The following is a 16,947-nucleotide window of genomic DNA, read 5'->3' as shown; positions in this document are numbered from 1 at the left end:
TTTGATAATTCTATTTTATGTCTAAATAATATGCAAATCTTTGCTCAGCATGGTGACAGGTGTAAATCTATCTGAAAAGAATGCTATCATATATTTACAGATCCAAACATGTGGTATGGCGACTTCACATGTTGGTCTTTAAATTATCAAGTATGTAACACAGAGAATGGTGAGAGTTAAGAGAAATGGGGCGACATGGGGTCTGTACCACAAACTTTCACACAACCTCCAACAAACAAAAGGGGGAAGTACCTCTGTGTGACTGACCCAAAGCAACTTCCTGTTTGTGAGTGTGTAGCCAAAAACAAAGCCTGTAAGGGAACTGTCCTGCAGTTACAGCTCTATGGTGCATGACACGCGCACTGGGTGTCTGTCCACACGCTGTATCTCTGTACAATGCTGGGAAGCAGCTGTGGCCTCTCCAAAACAGACAAGCCTTTAGAGCAACCAGCCGGTAAACATATCACATGCTTTCTGGGTCGAAATGTTGGGCTAAATTCGAATTTTACCATTTGCGTCACTCTCATCTTCCCTTTTTCAACACATGAGTTCTACATGTCTTAAAGTCTTTTCATATTTCAAACAAGAAGCCAGACATCTATTGTGAGAAGAATTCAGAGGAGCAGGATGCATAAATCAATCGCTGATTCACTAAGGAAGCTATTAGACTACAATAGAATCACAATAGGACATTGTAGTAATTTTTGGTGGCCTGTCCTCCAGCAACACCAGAAATCCTTATATGCAGATCCCACAGACAGCCTTGACACTACAATGGCAGGATTCGTTCTGTAGAACAGGAGACTTAAAATAAACCTAGTACAAAGTGATTTAGACTGCATGTAAATGTTCACAAGTCTGGGGCCATTACGATTTTACATAATTGAAGCTAAACAACAACATAAAATAATCACTTTTATGGCTCTTCTCCTATTCAGCATACATCAGTATAGGTGTCAGATTTCTCAGTCAGAAGACTGAAGGTGTGTGATCCATAATTACCTCTGTAACAGGACCTGCAATGGAAAGAATTAAGTAAATACATCCTGCTTTTTGGCACACAGTAATAAAATCTTTGGCACATCCTAGAGCTCTTTACAGCTATGACCCTCTGTGAAGTGTTTGGTGGTTAGTGGCATTTTGCCAGAGTGTGAACACAGCAAGAGACACCTTCACCTTCACTGGCCAGGTGCCCCATCTGTCTGTCCGTTTAAACCAAGGTTTCTCAATCTATGCCTGTTAACCCCCTGTATGGCACATTATAGGTGCCTCACTAATCTCTCTCTATTAATGAAAACAAAGAGGGGAGAGGAAATTAACTGTGAACTGGTCTGATATCTTTGTCCCAGTGTTTTCTTTATGCAGGACATTCACACAGTGCTCTGTCCATTACCTGTCCTTGACCATTTCAGTGACTTCTCAACCACACTTCTGCCTCCTCAATGCTAAAGTGTCATAAGTTCAACGTTTTAAATGCGTATCTCAATTTTTTCTTCCAATAAATAATTTTCCATTAATCTTCCATTAAATCATTTCAAATGTGTCCGTAACAATAAACATACTTTTGAAGACAATTGTTTCTTTGCTATTAATATGCAAAAAGAAAAATAGTCTCAAAATCAGCCTCAAGTTGCTCCAGACCTGTATGAATTGTGGAACACAAAAGAAGATATTTCAAAGAAAGTTGGTAAACATTTTATGGTCCAAACAAACAAATAAAGAAATAAAACATTATTAAACTTTTTATAGTTTATCAACACCACAATATGTATTTTCGTTATTTTTAGAAGATGGGGTTTTCTTTCTTCTAAACAATCAAATTTATGCATAAAAATCACTATGGTAACATATCACCTTTAACATTACTTTTACTGTATAAAACTTTTCCCGACTGTCAGTCTAATGTTTTTATTAATAATATATAATTGTTGCTAATGAACAGAATGAGTGCCAAAACAATTGTGGGAAACATTGATTTTTATCTCTGATATGCCTGTTATGAACAGTACTCCACACTAGAGTTTTATTTCCACTGCAATGCAATAATTACTTTGCATTACGTTACTTCCATATTCACTCGTTTATAATAAAGCCCAGTATAGCGTGAATAAGAATGGATGTCCATAAAAAGAAACATGCAGTAGTTTAGAGGTCGGTATGGTGATATTTATCTTTATATGTTTACAAACAAGCATTGTAAGTTGAATGTGTTCAAGTGGACCATTTAATACCATTTGAGTCGCTTTCTAGTGTCACTCTCACATGTAATAGCCTTGATGGATTATCCTGATACATAAAACCTCCATAAATATCCAGTTAGAGGGTCTTTAGTCATAGAAAACTGTAGAAGCGCAGTGCCAACTGGAATGTTGTGGTTTGTTGGGTTTCACTCTATCCCCCACAGATATGCACACATGTCTACAACAACAGGCTCTACTCACAGGAGAAAACCTGCTGTTATTTTTAGCATGACATAACATGACATACAACACCACAAATGCTTTTTAATAGACTCAAGGAGCACATTTGGTTCAGGAATTTGGGGTTATTGGTGTTTCATGGCTTCCTTATTTTGGATTTAAAAATTGAGGATTTTAAACGTTTATTTCCCCCAATAATTAACATTCTGTCATTTACTTACCCTCAAGTCTTCTGTTGAACTCAAAAGATATTTTGAAGAATGTTGACAGTAAATAGTTGATGGTAGCTATAGACTTCCATAGTACAGAACTTTTTTTACTATGGAAGTCAATGGCTACCATCAGTTGTTTGGTTAACAAACCTGTAAAATATTTTCTTTTTTTGTTGTTGTTTTCAACAGAAAAAAAGAAAAAGGTTTGGAACAATTTAAGAGTTTGACAAAAGTTTTCATTTTGGATTAACTATTGATTCAGTAAGTAAACAAGGTTTATCCAAGTTCTTCTAATTGATTCATAAGCTTAAAAGAGTCACTTTTGAAACGGATTCTTTAAAAGTGAGCTGGCTGGTGTAGGAGTTTTTTAAAAACACATGGACTTAAGACAGGCTGCTTACTTGACAAAATGAAATACACAAATTGAAACGCAAACAAAAGTCAAAAACTGCAAGCACATGCAGGTGCAAGATAGGATGTCAGTTCTCATGCTTTTGATGCCAGCTTTGAGTGTGGGAAGTGTTTCTGCATGTCCACACACAAATCCAATTATCTCCTTATCGTGAGCACCTCCTCTACAGCCTCTTAGATCTCGCTGGCCCTCAGGTCACACTACATCTTGAGACATTTCCCGCGCACCCTCACCTTGCCTGAAGACTTTTGAAATACACACACAAATACACAAACACACACATACAATGATTTATGGAATACCACAAGGATCTGAAATAAAAAACACAGCCTGCGGGTGCTAAAATATGCAAGTCACACCCTTTACTTACTAACTCTTCTTGTGTTATTATGCTCCAAGAAGGTTAAATTATTCGCATTTCCTTTCTCATCAGTACAACTTTAGAAGAGTTTATGAATCTTCAAAATGTGAACTTATTTTTTGTCCCAGTGTTTATTTATTTTTGCAGGACATAGACAATAATTGCTCTTTCGATTATCTATCTTTGACCATTGCAGTGCCACACTAGTAACACCTCCTCAGTGCTTAGGTTTCATTATAAATTCAAAGTGTTTTACAGGTTTATGTCATATGTTTATACATCTAATTTTACCGTGCTATTAAAGGAATAGTCCACACAAAAATGAAAATTCTGTCTTATATTATTTTATAATTTACTTCATAATCTTTCTTCTGTGGAACACCAAAGAAGATATTTTGAAGAAAGTTTTGGTCCCAAAATTCTGAAAATGTTTACAACATTTTATGACGATCTTTTTCAAGCTGTTGTGTAAAATATAAAAAGGACAAATAGTTAAGAATGAGGCTTGTTCAATCTGATCTCACAAGAAAATGTAAATTTTTTAGGTTTTCTAGAGGTTGCATAGACAATTAAGCATAATTTTTTCCACTTTGAATCTATTTTGTGTGCTGTACAGTGAGTACCATTGTTAAGAAACTGTGCAAACCAAAAAGTTTTTAAATCAACCCCAGCAGTGGTGTTTTTGACAGTTTGTTTGCACTTGAATTCTTAAGGAAAATGATAATTACTGACACTGAAAGGCTTCACCACACCTTACGCAATAATAAAAATAATAAAATGCAATCCAGTCAGTTCCAGTCATTTAAATATATCTCTTATCTACTCGAATGGGGTAAATGCTGAAATCTGTAAAACTGTTTATCAAAGCCTATCTAATGCAAGTGCAGATTTAAGAGTAAATAATCAGGCTTTGTTAAAAAATTGTTTTAATATGAGTGGTTTGTCTATTCATTAAATACATTAATTCTCTGGTTTTTCTTTTTTGAAGAACTACACATTATCTGGTATTCTGTAGAAAAAAACAGGTTGATCAATGTACTGTAAATGTGTATGACTAATGCAACATTGTACATGCATCCTTCCCTTTATAACTGGTGCTTCTAGTGCCTTTTCCTAACCTGCCATAACTTGAGTGCTTATTGGCTGAGATTAAATGTAGTTAACGTGGATGTACTTAATGCTGTATGTGGTCTCAAGCAGGCTTACTACAAGTCTAGATCATTCACAGTCTGAATAGAGGTGCTTTAATCAGTGTCTGGAGTTGATTCTGTCGAATATTATTGCAGCATAACTGCAAAGCATGTCCGTTTCTTCTTTCCCTGATACCCCAAATATCTGCTATATTTCTCCTGTGGTTCACAGCTATGGAGCACAGGGACTTTCCAGTTGTGTTTAGAGAAAGTAAGAATGTGAAGAACCTTTGTGTGTTGTTGTGATTCATCACTGCATGTTCAGACTTCATATTGCACAAAAAAAAAAAAAAAAAAAAGGCCAAGATAGCAGCGGATTATTTTTGTAGGTCCATGGAGTTGAAATTAGGACATGACTAGAGTTCTCACCTCTTAATCAAATTAAGACTTTTTCCCTTTTAAAGTTTCTTGTCATGTTCATGCGTATTATACTGGGCAGTTTCAAAAACAAACTTTAAGGGCAATATTTGAACTATGAACAGATTTCCACAAGCATTTGTACCTTGTCTTGAGAGCATAGAAACTATGCACCCTGCATTTATGTTATATGCTTAAACCGAATCAGTAAATTGAAACTAATTTCACATGAAATGGCTCTCTGGTGGTTCTCTGTTTATCAACAGCCACCTCTAGGATGGTTACACACTACAGAGAAACTACAATGTTTGCAGAGGGAGTAATTCCAAACTGGACAGATGTAGAATATAATATAAACTATAACTATGTTATGGTTGGATCTACATCTAGGGGGTGGAGATTGGTAGGTTTAGCTGTGGAGATGGGTGGGTTTAGGAATCTGGGGGTGGAGATGGGTAGGTTTAGGTATATGTAAGGTGGGATATATGTAATTTGGATCCAGCCACGCCCCCTGGATCTTGTGTTCTGCAGTGAGGACCATCTTGCATTTTTGGTTAATTTTGGTCCCTAAAATTGGTTTACAACTTTCTGAGCATAACAGTCTGACTCAAAACTGAATCAGAACAGAACACAAATGCACAGTTTGGCAGGCCCCAAACCACAGCATGCTGCAAACTGTATGTATTTTCAACCCCAAGCGCAGTTTATTTGTAACAGTCAAGCAGAACTCATGCAAATCAAACTGAGGAAAAAACTGTAGCCTTAAACTATGTCTGCACATGATGGATAATAAATAGGTTATGCATGTTACTGTGGGTAGAGTTATATTAATTGTCAAATTTTAATTAGTTAGCCCATCTTAAAAAATAGCACTTGAACTTTCTGCATTTACTTTGCACCATCAAAAAAAAAAAAAAAAAAAAAAAAAAAAAAAACATTGAACTAATTTTATTTATTTTGGCAGATTGGCTCCCCTATAGGTGCAGTGTAGGCTTTGATCAAGGGATCTATGCAAAACTATTCCATTCGTTGTCTTTACATGGTGATTGCAGTAGCCTAAACTACATGTAGTTTTCTAACGGCATTGGTGCTGAGATTGTCCCGCTAAAATGTTTTAAAAATCCCCAACCGAGTTGAAAGAAGTAGGCGTGTTTTTCCCACTGCCATTTCAGAAAGTTTGTCAAGTAAATGAATAGCTAATGCTCGAGCTCGTGAAGTGCTGTGGCGGAAGGAGCGTCTGGATGAGAGCAGGAGAATGAAGCCTTGAATACATGATCTCATTCACTCAGCTGAGACTGCACGAGCAGCACCGGAGTGCGCGAGGACAACCACAAGTGCTGTTTTTGGATCTATTTTTATTTTTTTATACTTGCGTGAATCATTTCCTTACCTTGAACAGACCAATGTTGGATATATGTTAAGCCTGCGTGGAATCCCACAACTATCCATAAGAAGGAATGCATCTTTTCCTCGTGAAACTAATTCTTCAGATATCACTCCTTACTTGGACGCAAGGTAGGCTACTTTTCACTGGAAGATGCTTTCTTTATTAGCTGCAAGTCGCAATTTCTGCTGTCAATAACGTTATTATTAACATGACTGCTAATAAATAGTCTTCGTTTATTTCCGACATTTATTGTAAAATTAAACACCTCGTCCGAGAAGTCACTTGTTGCGCACTGATGTCATTTCAAACGGCAGACAGAGCAGACGTGATAAATCGTTTGGTTTTCTGTAGACTGAAGTTTAACTTCGTTACCTGTAATTGAATAACAAAATGATCTATCAAAACTATGTTGGACTGAGACTGCTAACTTGCCGCTGGTTTTATTCCAAAGCAAAATATAAATGTTCACCTTTTTAGTAGCTACACTAAAAGTTGGCTACCTTTCCTGTTTGAACGCATCAGAATGGGTTTTTGAATCAGTCACACACATGGCGGTTTCGATACTACACTAGTGTTCACACAATGCAGTTTACTGAAGTTCCAACACTTCTGCAGTGAGATGCTACCCAACGTAGCTGCATTTATGGCAAGCCGTTTGTATTCCTTGCAATTTGTATCTAGTTTTGTTACCAGTAGCCTGCTTATTTTTAAGTAATCTAATAGTGAGTAGTGTCTTCTGCAGTTTCTTTAGTAACTATTTATACGTATTCCACGTGTGGCACACTCTGACAGTTGAGTTTCTCCGAAGTATTTTTTTCATTACATACTAAAACTTATTCTGTTGCTTTTCGTCAATTACTAAATAGTGACAAGTAGCCTACCTATTTCATTTTTACTCACAATCTATTCACTTCTGACTAGTATGCATTCCAATTGTTGCGGGTACCTCTTTTATTCTAGTAACTATTCAAATTGCAGCATTTTTTAGCTTCCCTAGTGCTAATTTATTTATTAGAAGTAGTATAATCCAATTATTCAAAAGTATTTTTTCATAATTAGTCATTGTATGTGACACGGAAAAAAAAAATGCTTTTAAGATAAGAAATAGTTCTAGTGTCTAATGAAATAATCACTATTGTAAAGTGTACTATATCATATAATGAATAGGTATTAGTGAAATAATAATAATAATAATAATAATAAAATTATATATATACATAAATATATATATATATTTATATATATAAATATATATAAGTGTTGAAAGAGCTTGCCATATTACATTCCCCAGAACAGCTGCAGAATGAAGAAGTTCACAGCAGTGTGCTGTCAAGTCCCTCTGTCCACAAACATCACTTTAAGGTGTTAGGAGTCACACTTTCTTTCTGGGTCCTGCTCAATATCTTAATAACTTTCGCATAGTTTGGAACCAAATTGAAAAATTAGGAATGTGTAATACATACATTACTTTAGCTAATATTTAAAAAAATATTGCCTTTTAAAATAAGGTATCATAACACCTTTGGCAATATGTATTAGTTTGGAGATGAGATCAAATCACGCAACACTATAAAGTAGAAATGTATTACCTTGTTTCATGTGTTTCTAGGCCTGGAATGTTCAGAAAAATGCCAAAATGGTGGTACATGTGAACCTACTGGAGATGGAAGAGGAGAATGCAGGTAAGTAATTAGAACACAGTCATATAAATTGCTGTTTCTGAACCATGTCAATACCCTGGAGGAATTTAACACAATGTTTCTGAATTGCACACATCACTGATATGAGATTTCTTTGTGATCGGGTTCCGAAAGTTGCAAATTTTCAGCAATTCAGTATGAATCTGTTGCATACCAGAATACATTTGATCAATTTGAATCCTAACCTTGCAAACAAAAGCTAAGGGTGCTTCTCTCCTTAAAGAACATGGCCTCAGCTAATGAACGACATACACGGCCACTGAGGAAGAGGGTCAAGGGCATCACCCCCCTCCGGCTGGTCATGAGTACGAGCCACTTCTCCAGCCCAAGTCTTGGAGACACCCGTTGTCCTAAACCGTATTCGCTTTTATGAAACGACAGCTGGGGTTTGCCAAAAGCTCTGCGACCATTGTTCTCCAGTCTAGATTAATTCTGTGTGACTAATCTGTTTGAGGCTTCCCAGAATGCCCGAGGCCCCCCCTGCATGCCCTGCCCCTTGTGCGGGAGTTTTGTCCTATTTTGAATGCCCATTCACTCTCTGTGATTTACATTAGAAGGACAGATGGCAGTAGAGTGTAATTGGACTGGATGTTTTCATAATTGGTAGCATTGCACCAGTGGAAAATCAAGAGCAAACAGGTTGCCTCAGTGCACATAGCATCACATAACTCTCATTTCTCTACTGTACCTAAACAGGATGGTTGACTGCTTCTTTACTCTAATTGTGTTGGTTGATTTTCTAATAGGGTTAACTCTCATTGGCATTCTGTGTTTTTTTTTTTTTACGTCAGCAATGATGTGAATGCGGGATTGGGTTGCAAGCATTTGGCCAGGTTTACATTGTCTTTCTCTGGCTATCAATGAGTTTATCAGGGTGGCTATGGAGGAGCACACTGGCAGGGCTCTGTTTTTGGCCTCCCTCAGTGGACTGCGAGCACATGGAGCTGTGCTGGCGGTGGGCCACATCTTAATTCTGTCTGGCAGCCTCCCTGCCACAAAGCCGCCATTGTGCCCTATGATACTCAGACTCCTCTAATTAAACATGGAGATACAAACGAAGGCCTTCTCTCTCTACTGTCTTGTGACATTGATCTATTGTTCAAATGCAACTGGTGGACAAACAAATGCAAACTGGTGGTGCTGCAACATATCTGACAGATTTTGGCAAAAAGTGAGTTTGTAGGTCAGTTTTGGTCACACTGTCCCTCTATCAAAAGCATCCTTTGTGAATGCCCTCAAATGCTTTGTGACATACTTTGTGCTTTTATTCAACACACTGTAAATAGTGAAAATGTGCAATTGTTCCTTTGAAGAGATATTTCTCCCAACAAATTCAGTTCTGTAATTATTTATTCCCCCTAATGTTGCTCCAAACCTGTATGACTTTTTCTTCTGTGGAGCACAAGAGAAGATATTTTGTCTCAATGTGTTTTTATTTTATTTGTATTTTTCCGTAAATGAAAGTCAATGAGGTTTGCGCCCCTTTTGACTTCATTAGAGTTGAAATATTCTTCAAAAGATGTTCTTAAACATGACTGAATTAGGTTCAGTTGATTCTGTAATATTGAGGAACATTTTTAAATAATACAAAAAGTACCCATTAATTATTTGTAATAATAAATAATAGTATTAGTAATGATTAAATATGTATTACTTAATATTTACCTACATAAAACTAGTTAATTGTTCCATAAGAGACACATTTTGTGTTACCTGACCGCATATGCTAACTGTGCATGGGCTCCTAAAACACACTAGATTTGATTATGAAAATTATTAAGTGTAAATTATTTTAAATATCAAGTTCTGTTCGGCTATTCTTATATTGTTTTGGGAAGATGGATTCATTCTACTTGACATTCCATGCCAGGGATACCATACACTCATATCTGGCACTCTGACAGGCTCGTAAAGGAGAGAGTGAGCCATTATCTTTGACGCTTTGGCAAGGCCAGAAGTCCAACTGACAGTAATACAAAACCAGCTTCCAATCTGAATTCCTTGTATGTATGAGGGACAGCAGATTTGAAACAAAAAGGATTAGTGTTTGACAAAGAGATGATGTGAACTTTGAGACCCTCCGTCTATGTCTTTGATGGGCAGCCGTTGATGTAATGTGCAAAAAAGAGCTCAGTGTCTTCCGATTGGAAATTTCATTAAATATTATTAAATATCAATGTAATAATTCAACTCACACTTCAGGCCATTGTTGGGTGTAATGCGTTATTAAGTTATTACTTCAATTAAATGGTCTATCCACTGAAAAAGTAAAGTAAGGGATTACTGCTCATTTTTAGGTAATTTAATTACAGTTACTTATAAAGTACTTCCGTTACATACAGTTAATAATTTCAACAGTTCTAAAATCAATATTGGATTTGAAATCTAAATTTGTTGACAATAACAACAAAATATTTTGCTTTTACAAAATAAACAAAACAAATAGATTGCCATTTCTGCTGTGTAGGCCTCACTGAGCAACTTACTACATTACACAAACTCAGCAAATATTTGACACAGAGACATGAGAAATATGTCTATAGGAAGCTTGTGTCTACTTTTAAATGAACAAATTCAAACCGAAAACGAATATTCTCTGATTATGTAATCCGTATGACACTAAAGCAAGGTACAGTCTTTCCCATATCTGAGCTCATTATGTGCAGTCACCTGCATGCAAACACCCTCATCAACAAAAAATAGATTATAGATTATAGTCATGATATGACTAATTTTCATCATTTTTGAAAGAAGTCCTGCTATGAGGAATTTACTTCAGAGGAACAGCGCGATCTGACACAACTTTATTCAGCACAGGTAATTTATTCTTAGGGATAAAGCGATTTGAATAATTAAGTTACTTTTCAGACAGAGTAATTAGTAAAGTAATTTAAATACAATATTGATGATGTAATTAGTAATAGTAATTAATTACTTTTTAAAAGTAGACTTTTTTTGTTGTTGCAAAAAACAAACAAAATTAATGAATGATTCGGTCCATTCACTTGTTTCATTTCAATTAGCAGTATTGACCAAAATACCTCCATTTCAGGCCCCAGAAGGAAAGAAAAGAAAGCTTAAACATAATAGTTTGTTTAAAAAGTCTAATTTTTCATTAAATAAAAACCTTTTTAGACAAATTGTGTAATCAATTTGTAAAATTAGCTACGGGACAAACCCTTCTCTCTAGAGATGAGTTCTTTACTGCATTTAGATACAGGAAATGGACACCAGGACCAAAAGAAGAGTTGAAGTCTTTTATTATTTCATTACAGAGGACTAATGTCTTAATGAAGTTGCTGAGTGTCTTATTCTTGGCAGCTTTATGGCGTAATGTCTCGACTGACCAAAGTGGCTTGTGATTCTGTTTCATTTCTAACAGGAATTCAGCAAACTTTGATTGCACATACTGTTATTGCAAGATTGTGTTCCATGTGTACAGCTGGCCAAGGTCAAAAAAAAAAAAAAAAAAAGAAATGCAGCAAAACAAACCAGGCGCGTGTTGTTTTTTTTTGATGCTTTTGACCTGAACCATCTGCCTGTGGAACACAGCATTACAAGGGATCTGTATCAAGGTAAATAATTCACAGTGTACAATGGCTGCTACTTACAGGATAATACGCGCTAATGCCTGTGGTTTTTCTTTTCATCCCTGGCACTGGAAGTGGCAGATGTTTGAAAGTTTCCTCTCACATTGTCACACTGTCAGAGGGGTTGACGAGGATATTTTAATAAATAAATAATCTTCCTGTTAAATGTCTGCCATCATTCCGCTCAAAATTACTACTTAGTGGCATGAAAAACATCTGAACACAGTAACTCAGTCCCTAGCCTCATAAAACCACCAGGAACAACAACACTCATTAGAAAAGTATTGGGTCAGTTAATGGTTGCTCCTTGTCCCTCAGTGGAACTGTCGTTCCCATAGGGTCCTTCAGTACTAGGGACAAATAAACACAGGCATAATGAACACTAACAGATGTGGATCTGGAGGATCACGTCTCCTCCAGTGATTACAGAGAGAGTACGAAGAGCCCGGGACGATGTTTCATAAAGAACAGACAAGACCCAAAGACTCCTCAGAGTTAAACTCTTGACTACAGGAAATTAGGGTTTAAAAGAGAGTAGATTTTGTGTTATTGTTGTACTGCCCAAGGGAACAAAACAGCCTGGTGGTGCAACGACCTTCCTAACAAAACCTAACAACTATCTTTACATGATGTCATCACACAAACAACTAATGCTGGCTAATTGCCTGTCGGGATGTCCTGGGTTTCTTACAAGCTAAGCTCTATTAAATAGAGGCATGATGCTGACAAACAAAAAAAAAGTAATTTCAATTTTAAAAAAAAAATATTTCAGTCAAAATTAGTAAGGTACTTGCAATGAAAGTAAACGGGGCATTGAATATTAAGACTTGTTGAATGTTGAATCGTGCAAATTGCCGCCGATGTGAGCCCGACGAGAGCCGACGAGTGGAACACACCAAACAAACTAATAAAGTAATATGGGTTAAATTGATATATTATACATTTATGGTGTTCCAGAGGACAAAGGTATTTCTGAGAGGACAGTGAAGGTAGAATAACAGTACAGGGTCATTCTCTGGAGAATGCAGAATCAAACACAAACTAGGTCTGTTTACAGAACTTGTGATTTATTTTTAGGGGTCTTGTATGAGGATGGAGATTTGTTTACTGTGATTTTTTTAAAGTAAGTTTAGAAAGATGTATTTGGTGTACAGATGTACTGTGCAGTATTTGGGTAATACTACAGTTTAGACAATAATCACATTACTAGACAATAATTCAATATCAATATGGCGGCGATTTTATTTTTTTCAATAACGCTGATAATGATTTTTAAACATTTCTGATATTTCAACAAACATTACCAGTGTTTCCCATATTGATTTATTTGTAGCGTTTGACTTCGTTAAATAAACATGAGCACTGAATGTTTGAATGTATCTCTGAAGGACTAGGACTGTCTTCAGAAAAGTTTTGATGGCATTTTCAAGTGAGCTGATGAAGAAGCGTTCATGAACGGAACTGCTTTGATTACAGCCGCTACTGGAGAAAATTCTAGTTCTGCCGCTCTTTTCAATAAGACCATCTCCATCAACATGACTTCTTTAAAATCATAAAAAATCTTAATGTTCAAAAACTTTTGACTTGTAGACGAATTAGGCGAATTAGACTATTATTTAAAAGTGATTTTACATTTCTTGTTTGTATGAAGGCTAAATACAAATAAAAGGTTAACATTAATTTATTTGTGGGGTTTTTATCTAAAATATATGTTTTTTTTTTGTTTGTTTTTTTATATATGAGGTGTCATAGACTTTTCAAATTCATTTTCATAAGTTTGTATGCACAGACATCTGTTGTGTGCATTCCTGGCAGTTTTTACAATAATTTTTTTAAGTGTTCAAATTTGATATCGGAATTATATTGTATCAACAGAAATTAACAAATATATTGTGATATCAATTTTGGCCATATCATTTAGCCCTAGATGGCAGATTTAAAAAAGAGGACATTTTCAGAGGAACAAACCATTAAAAAGAAGGGTTACGATCAGGCAAGAGGTAGGACCATGTAAATTAGCAGCTTTTATTTTGTTTCTTCTTGATAGGTGAGTTATGTTGGTTTTGCTTTTTCACACAACTTTTCTGTGTTGGCTTCTGCTTGAATATGCTGCAGGCGGGAAAAGCAGATTCTTCCATCGTCGCTGCCAGGTTTGTGAATGTATGTGTGGGGTGGAGTTATCAAAATAGTGCAAGGTCCTGTTGGGGTATGAGCATGTTTGTTTTGGTGCTTTCAAATATCAATATTATTTGGCAAAAATTGCTTAGTGCACCTTTTATAAAAAAAGAAACAGCAAGTTACACATTGACATTTTGTTATAAATTAATCAAAAATATAATAATAACTATTGAAAATTCTTTTGATGTGTCCCTCAATTTGTTAAAACAATGGAGAAAAGCATTCAACTTATGCGTCTATGGAGAATATTCCTTTAAAAGTTTCTAAATCTACTCAATAAGGGGCAAAAAACAGACCAAGTCTCAATGCTTTTGTCCTCTTTAATGTATTTATATCTTAGTAGGCCACATTTTTGTGGACCTATGCCACTTTAAGTAGCTTGATTGCTGATGTGACAAGCATTTGCCAAGTTAAAGAGCAAACTGGCAGGGTTTCCTACTGAGGTCCTCAGTGTACTCACTATAATTCCCCAATGTGTGCTTTCCTAGCAGGAGCCAAGGCTGACTAAGTGCCCTATGTATTTGCCCTCTCCAGAAGTGGGATTGTTCACCAGGACAGGCAGGTCTAGTAGACTTTCCAAAGGTGGTGTGATTTTCCACAGGGTGCCGTTAAGTGCGGCTGCCAGGCCTCTCCATTGAGGAGTGCTGTCATGGGATGGGGACACAGAATGGGGTGAATTCTTTATGCAAACGGTTACATTCCAGTAAGGCCACAGGCTCCTCCCCAAAGGCAATGCAACTATCCCTTAAACCAGGTTCATGTCCTTTCTCTCAGAAAGCTTGTGAGTCAAAGGTCCATCCATCGTGGAATCCTACCAGGCTAGTTTTGGGAAATTAAATTGAAGAGCAACTAAAGAATTTGGGCTTTTAGTGAGCTCTTCTTGTCAGACTGCTGTGTATTATTGAAAGTGTTTGGAAAGGTTTTTTTTTTCATTCCACATAATATACAGTATGGGCTAGATAGATGTTTAATTTGGTAACACTAGATTAGGGAACACATATTCACTATTAACTTCATTTAATGAGTTTTCCCTCATTAAACTCCTAATTTGCAGATTGTTAATAGTAAGTAAGGTAGTTGTAGTAGTAGTTATCTTTAGGTATTGAGTAGGGGTAAGGGATATAGAATATGGACATGCATTAATATCTGCTTTGTGAGTACTAATAAACAGCCAGTATGCTAGTAATATGCATGTTAATAAGCAACCAATTATTAGTGAAAAGTGTTCCCTAATATAAAGTGTTACCTTTAGTTCTGACAAAAAGTGCATGTAGTTAAAGACCTAGAACATTTTTGGGGCACCTGACACACCTGCACTTTTCTTTGTTTTTCAGACCTATTCTAACAGTCAGCATCAAGTGCCATATATCATTATAAACAGGAGGACTTACAGTTTAGGTTTAACTAATTCAAAGTCACAATTTTACTTTCGTTTTCTCAAAGACTGAATGAAATTACAGAATTTTAAGAAAAATGCAAGCAACATTTTGGTGTTTTTTACTCTGTACTAAAACAGAAACTCCCAAATTTTGGATATATTTCTTTAGAAAGTTGTGTCTGGGTGTTTTACACTTCCAAATAAAATTTTGTGTAGATATACCATTCCCCAAGCAAATTATAGCCATTTATTACAATATTGTTATCTGCGCTTTTAAGTAAAAAAAGGCCTATTTCGTTAACTAACAATAGAGATGTATCCAAAAACATTTTAATGAGTAAAGAAAATAAAAAGAGTCTTATTTGATAACAAAACCAAACATAACAAGTTTTCTTCTTCTTCTGAGAAATATATTTTCAATCTGAATAGGAACTATAAACACAAACTATGCAGCATATAGTAAAAACAATTGCATAAATTGTCTTCAACAATACAGTGCAAAAACAGTGCAAATGATTCACAAACTACACAAAATGAGTGAGAAATATTCAGAGTGCAACAGAAAACAACAGTGCAAACTATCTTTTTGAACTATATACTTTGTATAATCATTTAATTATAATAGAGACATAATATAAATGTGAGATCCGATGGCTGTAATATGTGTCAGAATCGATTTTACCGTGACATCGCCTAGCGACCTAGACATAAATTCCAGTGTTTATCAGATATGTACCACTGTTTCATCCTTGGTTTTGATTTGTTTTATGTCAAAGTTCTCTGTCGTGTGGTTTTTTTTTGTTGTGCTTTTTCAGAGAGTTACTTTGTGTTTGTATCCATGCACTCGCGACAGACTTCACTTTCACTTTGTGTTCGTTCATATTTCAAAAGAAATATGTTATGTAGTAGTTCAAATGACTACTTATTGGTTAAATATGGGGCAGTTTGAACCAATCTGGGCTCGGGGGTGGGACTAAAAGTCAACAATCATTTCTGTTTGGTTTAGAGGAACGAAAGAGTTGGTTTCTTACGAATCAATGTTGTCAAAATGTGATGACGTAATCACGTGCACTACGGCGCCTCTGAATATCCAAATGAGATGAATGTGGAGAATATCTGCTATACATCACTTTTTAAAACATTCAGATTGGATTAGTGGTTCAAAAGTTATTTAACATTAAAAACAACAGTTATTTTTAGCCACGGGCGGCTATATGAGGGTTAATTACTGTATTAAAAGCAAGCATCTTTATTCCAAACACAGTAACCAATAACTCTAAATATTAAATCCGCCAATGAAAATTGTGTAGTTGGTTGAGAAGAGATGATTTTTGTCAACCATACAAAAAAATTTAATAAATAAAAACCTAAAAAAACAAGACCCTGGCACCCACCAGCAACACCCCAGTAAAACAAACAAGTGACTTTATGAAAAAATTATATTTATTTTTGTTTACTAAAGATTTAATTCAACAGTGATTTACTAGATCAACTTTAACTTTGCTGTTAAGAAAAAGCTCATGTAATTAAAATGTAAAAATAACCCGAGACTGATAAATTAAATATGTTAAATACTGTCTGATAACAAATATATTGTACCAATATATTGTGCATTAAAAAGTACATACTGATCGTGTATATTTTTGAGTAATTTACTGGATGTAAAATAAGTGGTAATTTTATTTCAGCAATGTTATTTAGCTCTCATTTGCCTTCACAAAAATACTGTATGAAACATTTTAAATAGTATATATTATATAGA

General features: G+C 35.6%; 1 protein-coding gene across 1 annotated transcript in view; it reads left to right on the top strand.

Annotated features, from left to right (window-relative positions):
- Positions 1-6,156: 6,156 nt before the first annotated feature.
- The window catches only part of LOC127997567 (neurogenic locus notch homolog protein 1), a 44,328-nt gene continuing 33,537 nt past the window's right edge, over positions 6,157-16,947 (top strand). The window contains exons 1-2 of the mRNA XM_052592035.1: positions 6,157-6,467; positions 7,949-8,021. Of these exons, the coding sequence (XP_052447995.1) occupies positions 6,410-6,467; positions 7,949-8,021 (131 nt within the window). The 5' untranslated portion in view covers positions 6,157-6,409. The remainder of the gene's footprint in view (positions 6,468-7,948; positions 8,022-16,947) is intronic.

This window comes from Carassius gibelio, chromosome A5, assembly GCF_023724105.1.
Source record: "Carassius gibelio isolate Cgi1373 ecotype wild population from Czech Republic chromosome A5, carGib1.2-hapl.c, whole genome shotgun sequence".
Lineage (NCBI taxonomy): Eukaryota > Metazoa > Chordata > Actinopteri > Cypriniformes > Cyprinidae > Carassius > Carassius gibelio.
This window is presented reverse-complemented; position numbering and strand designations above follow the sequence as displayed.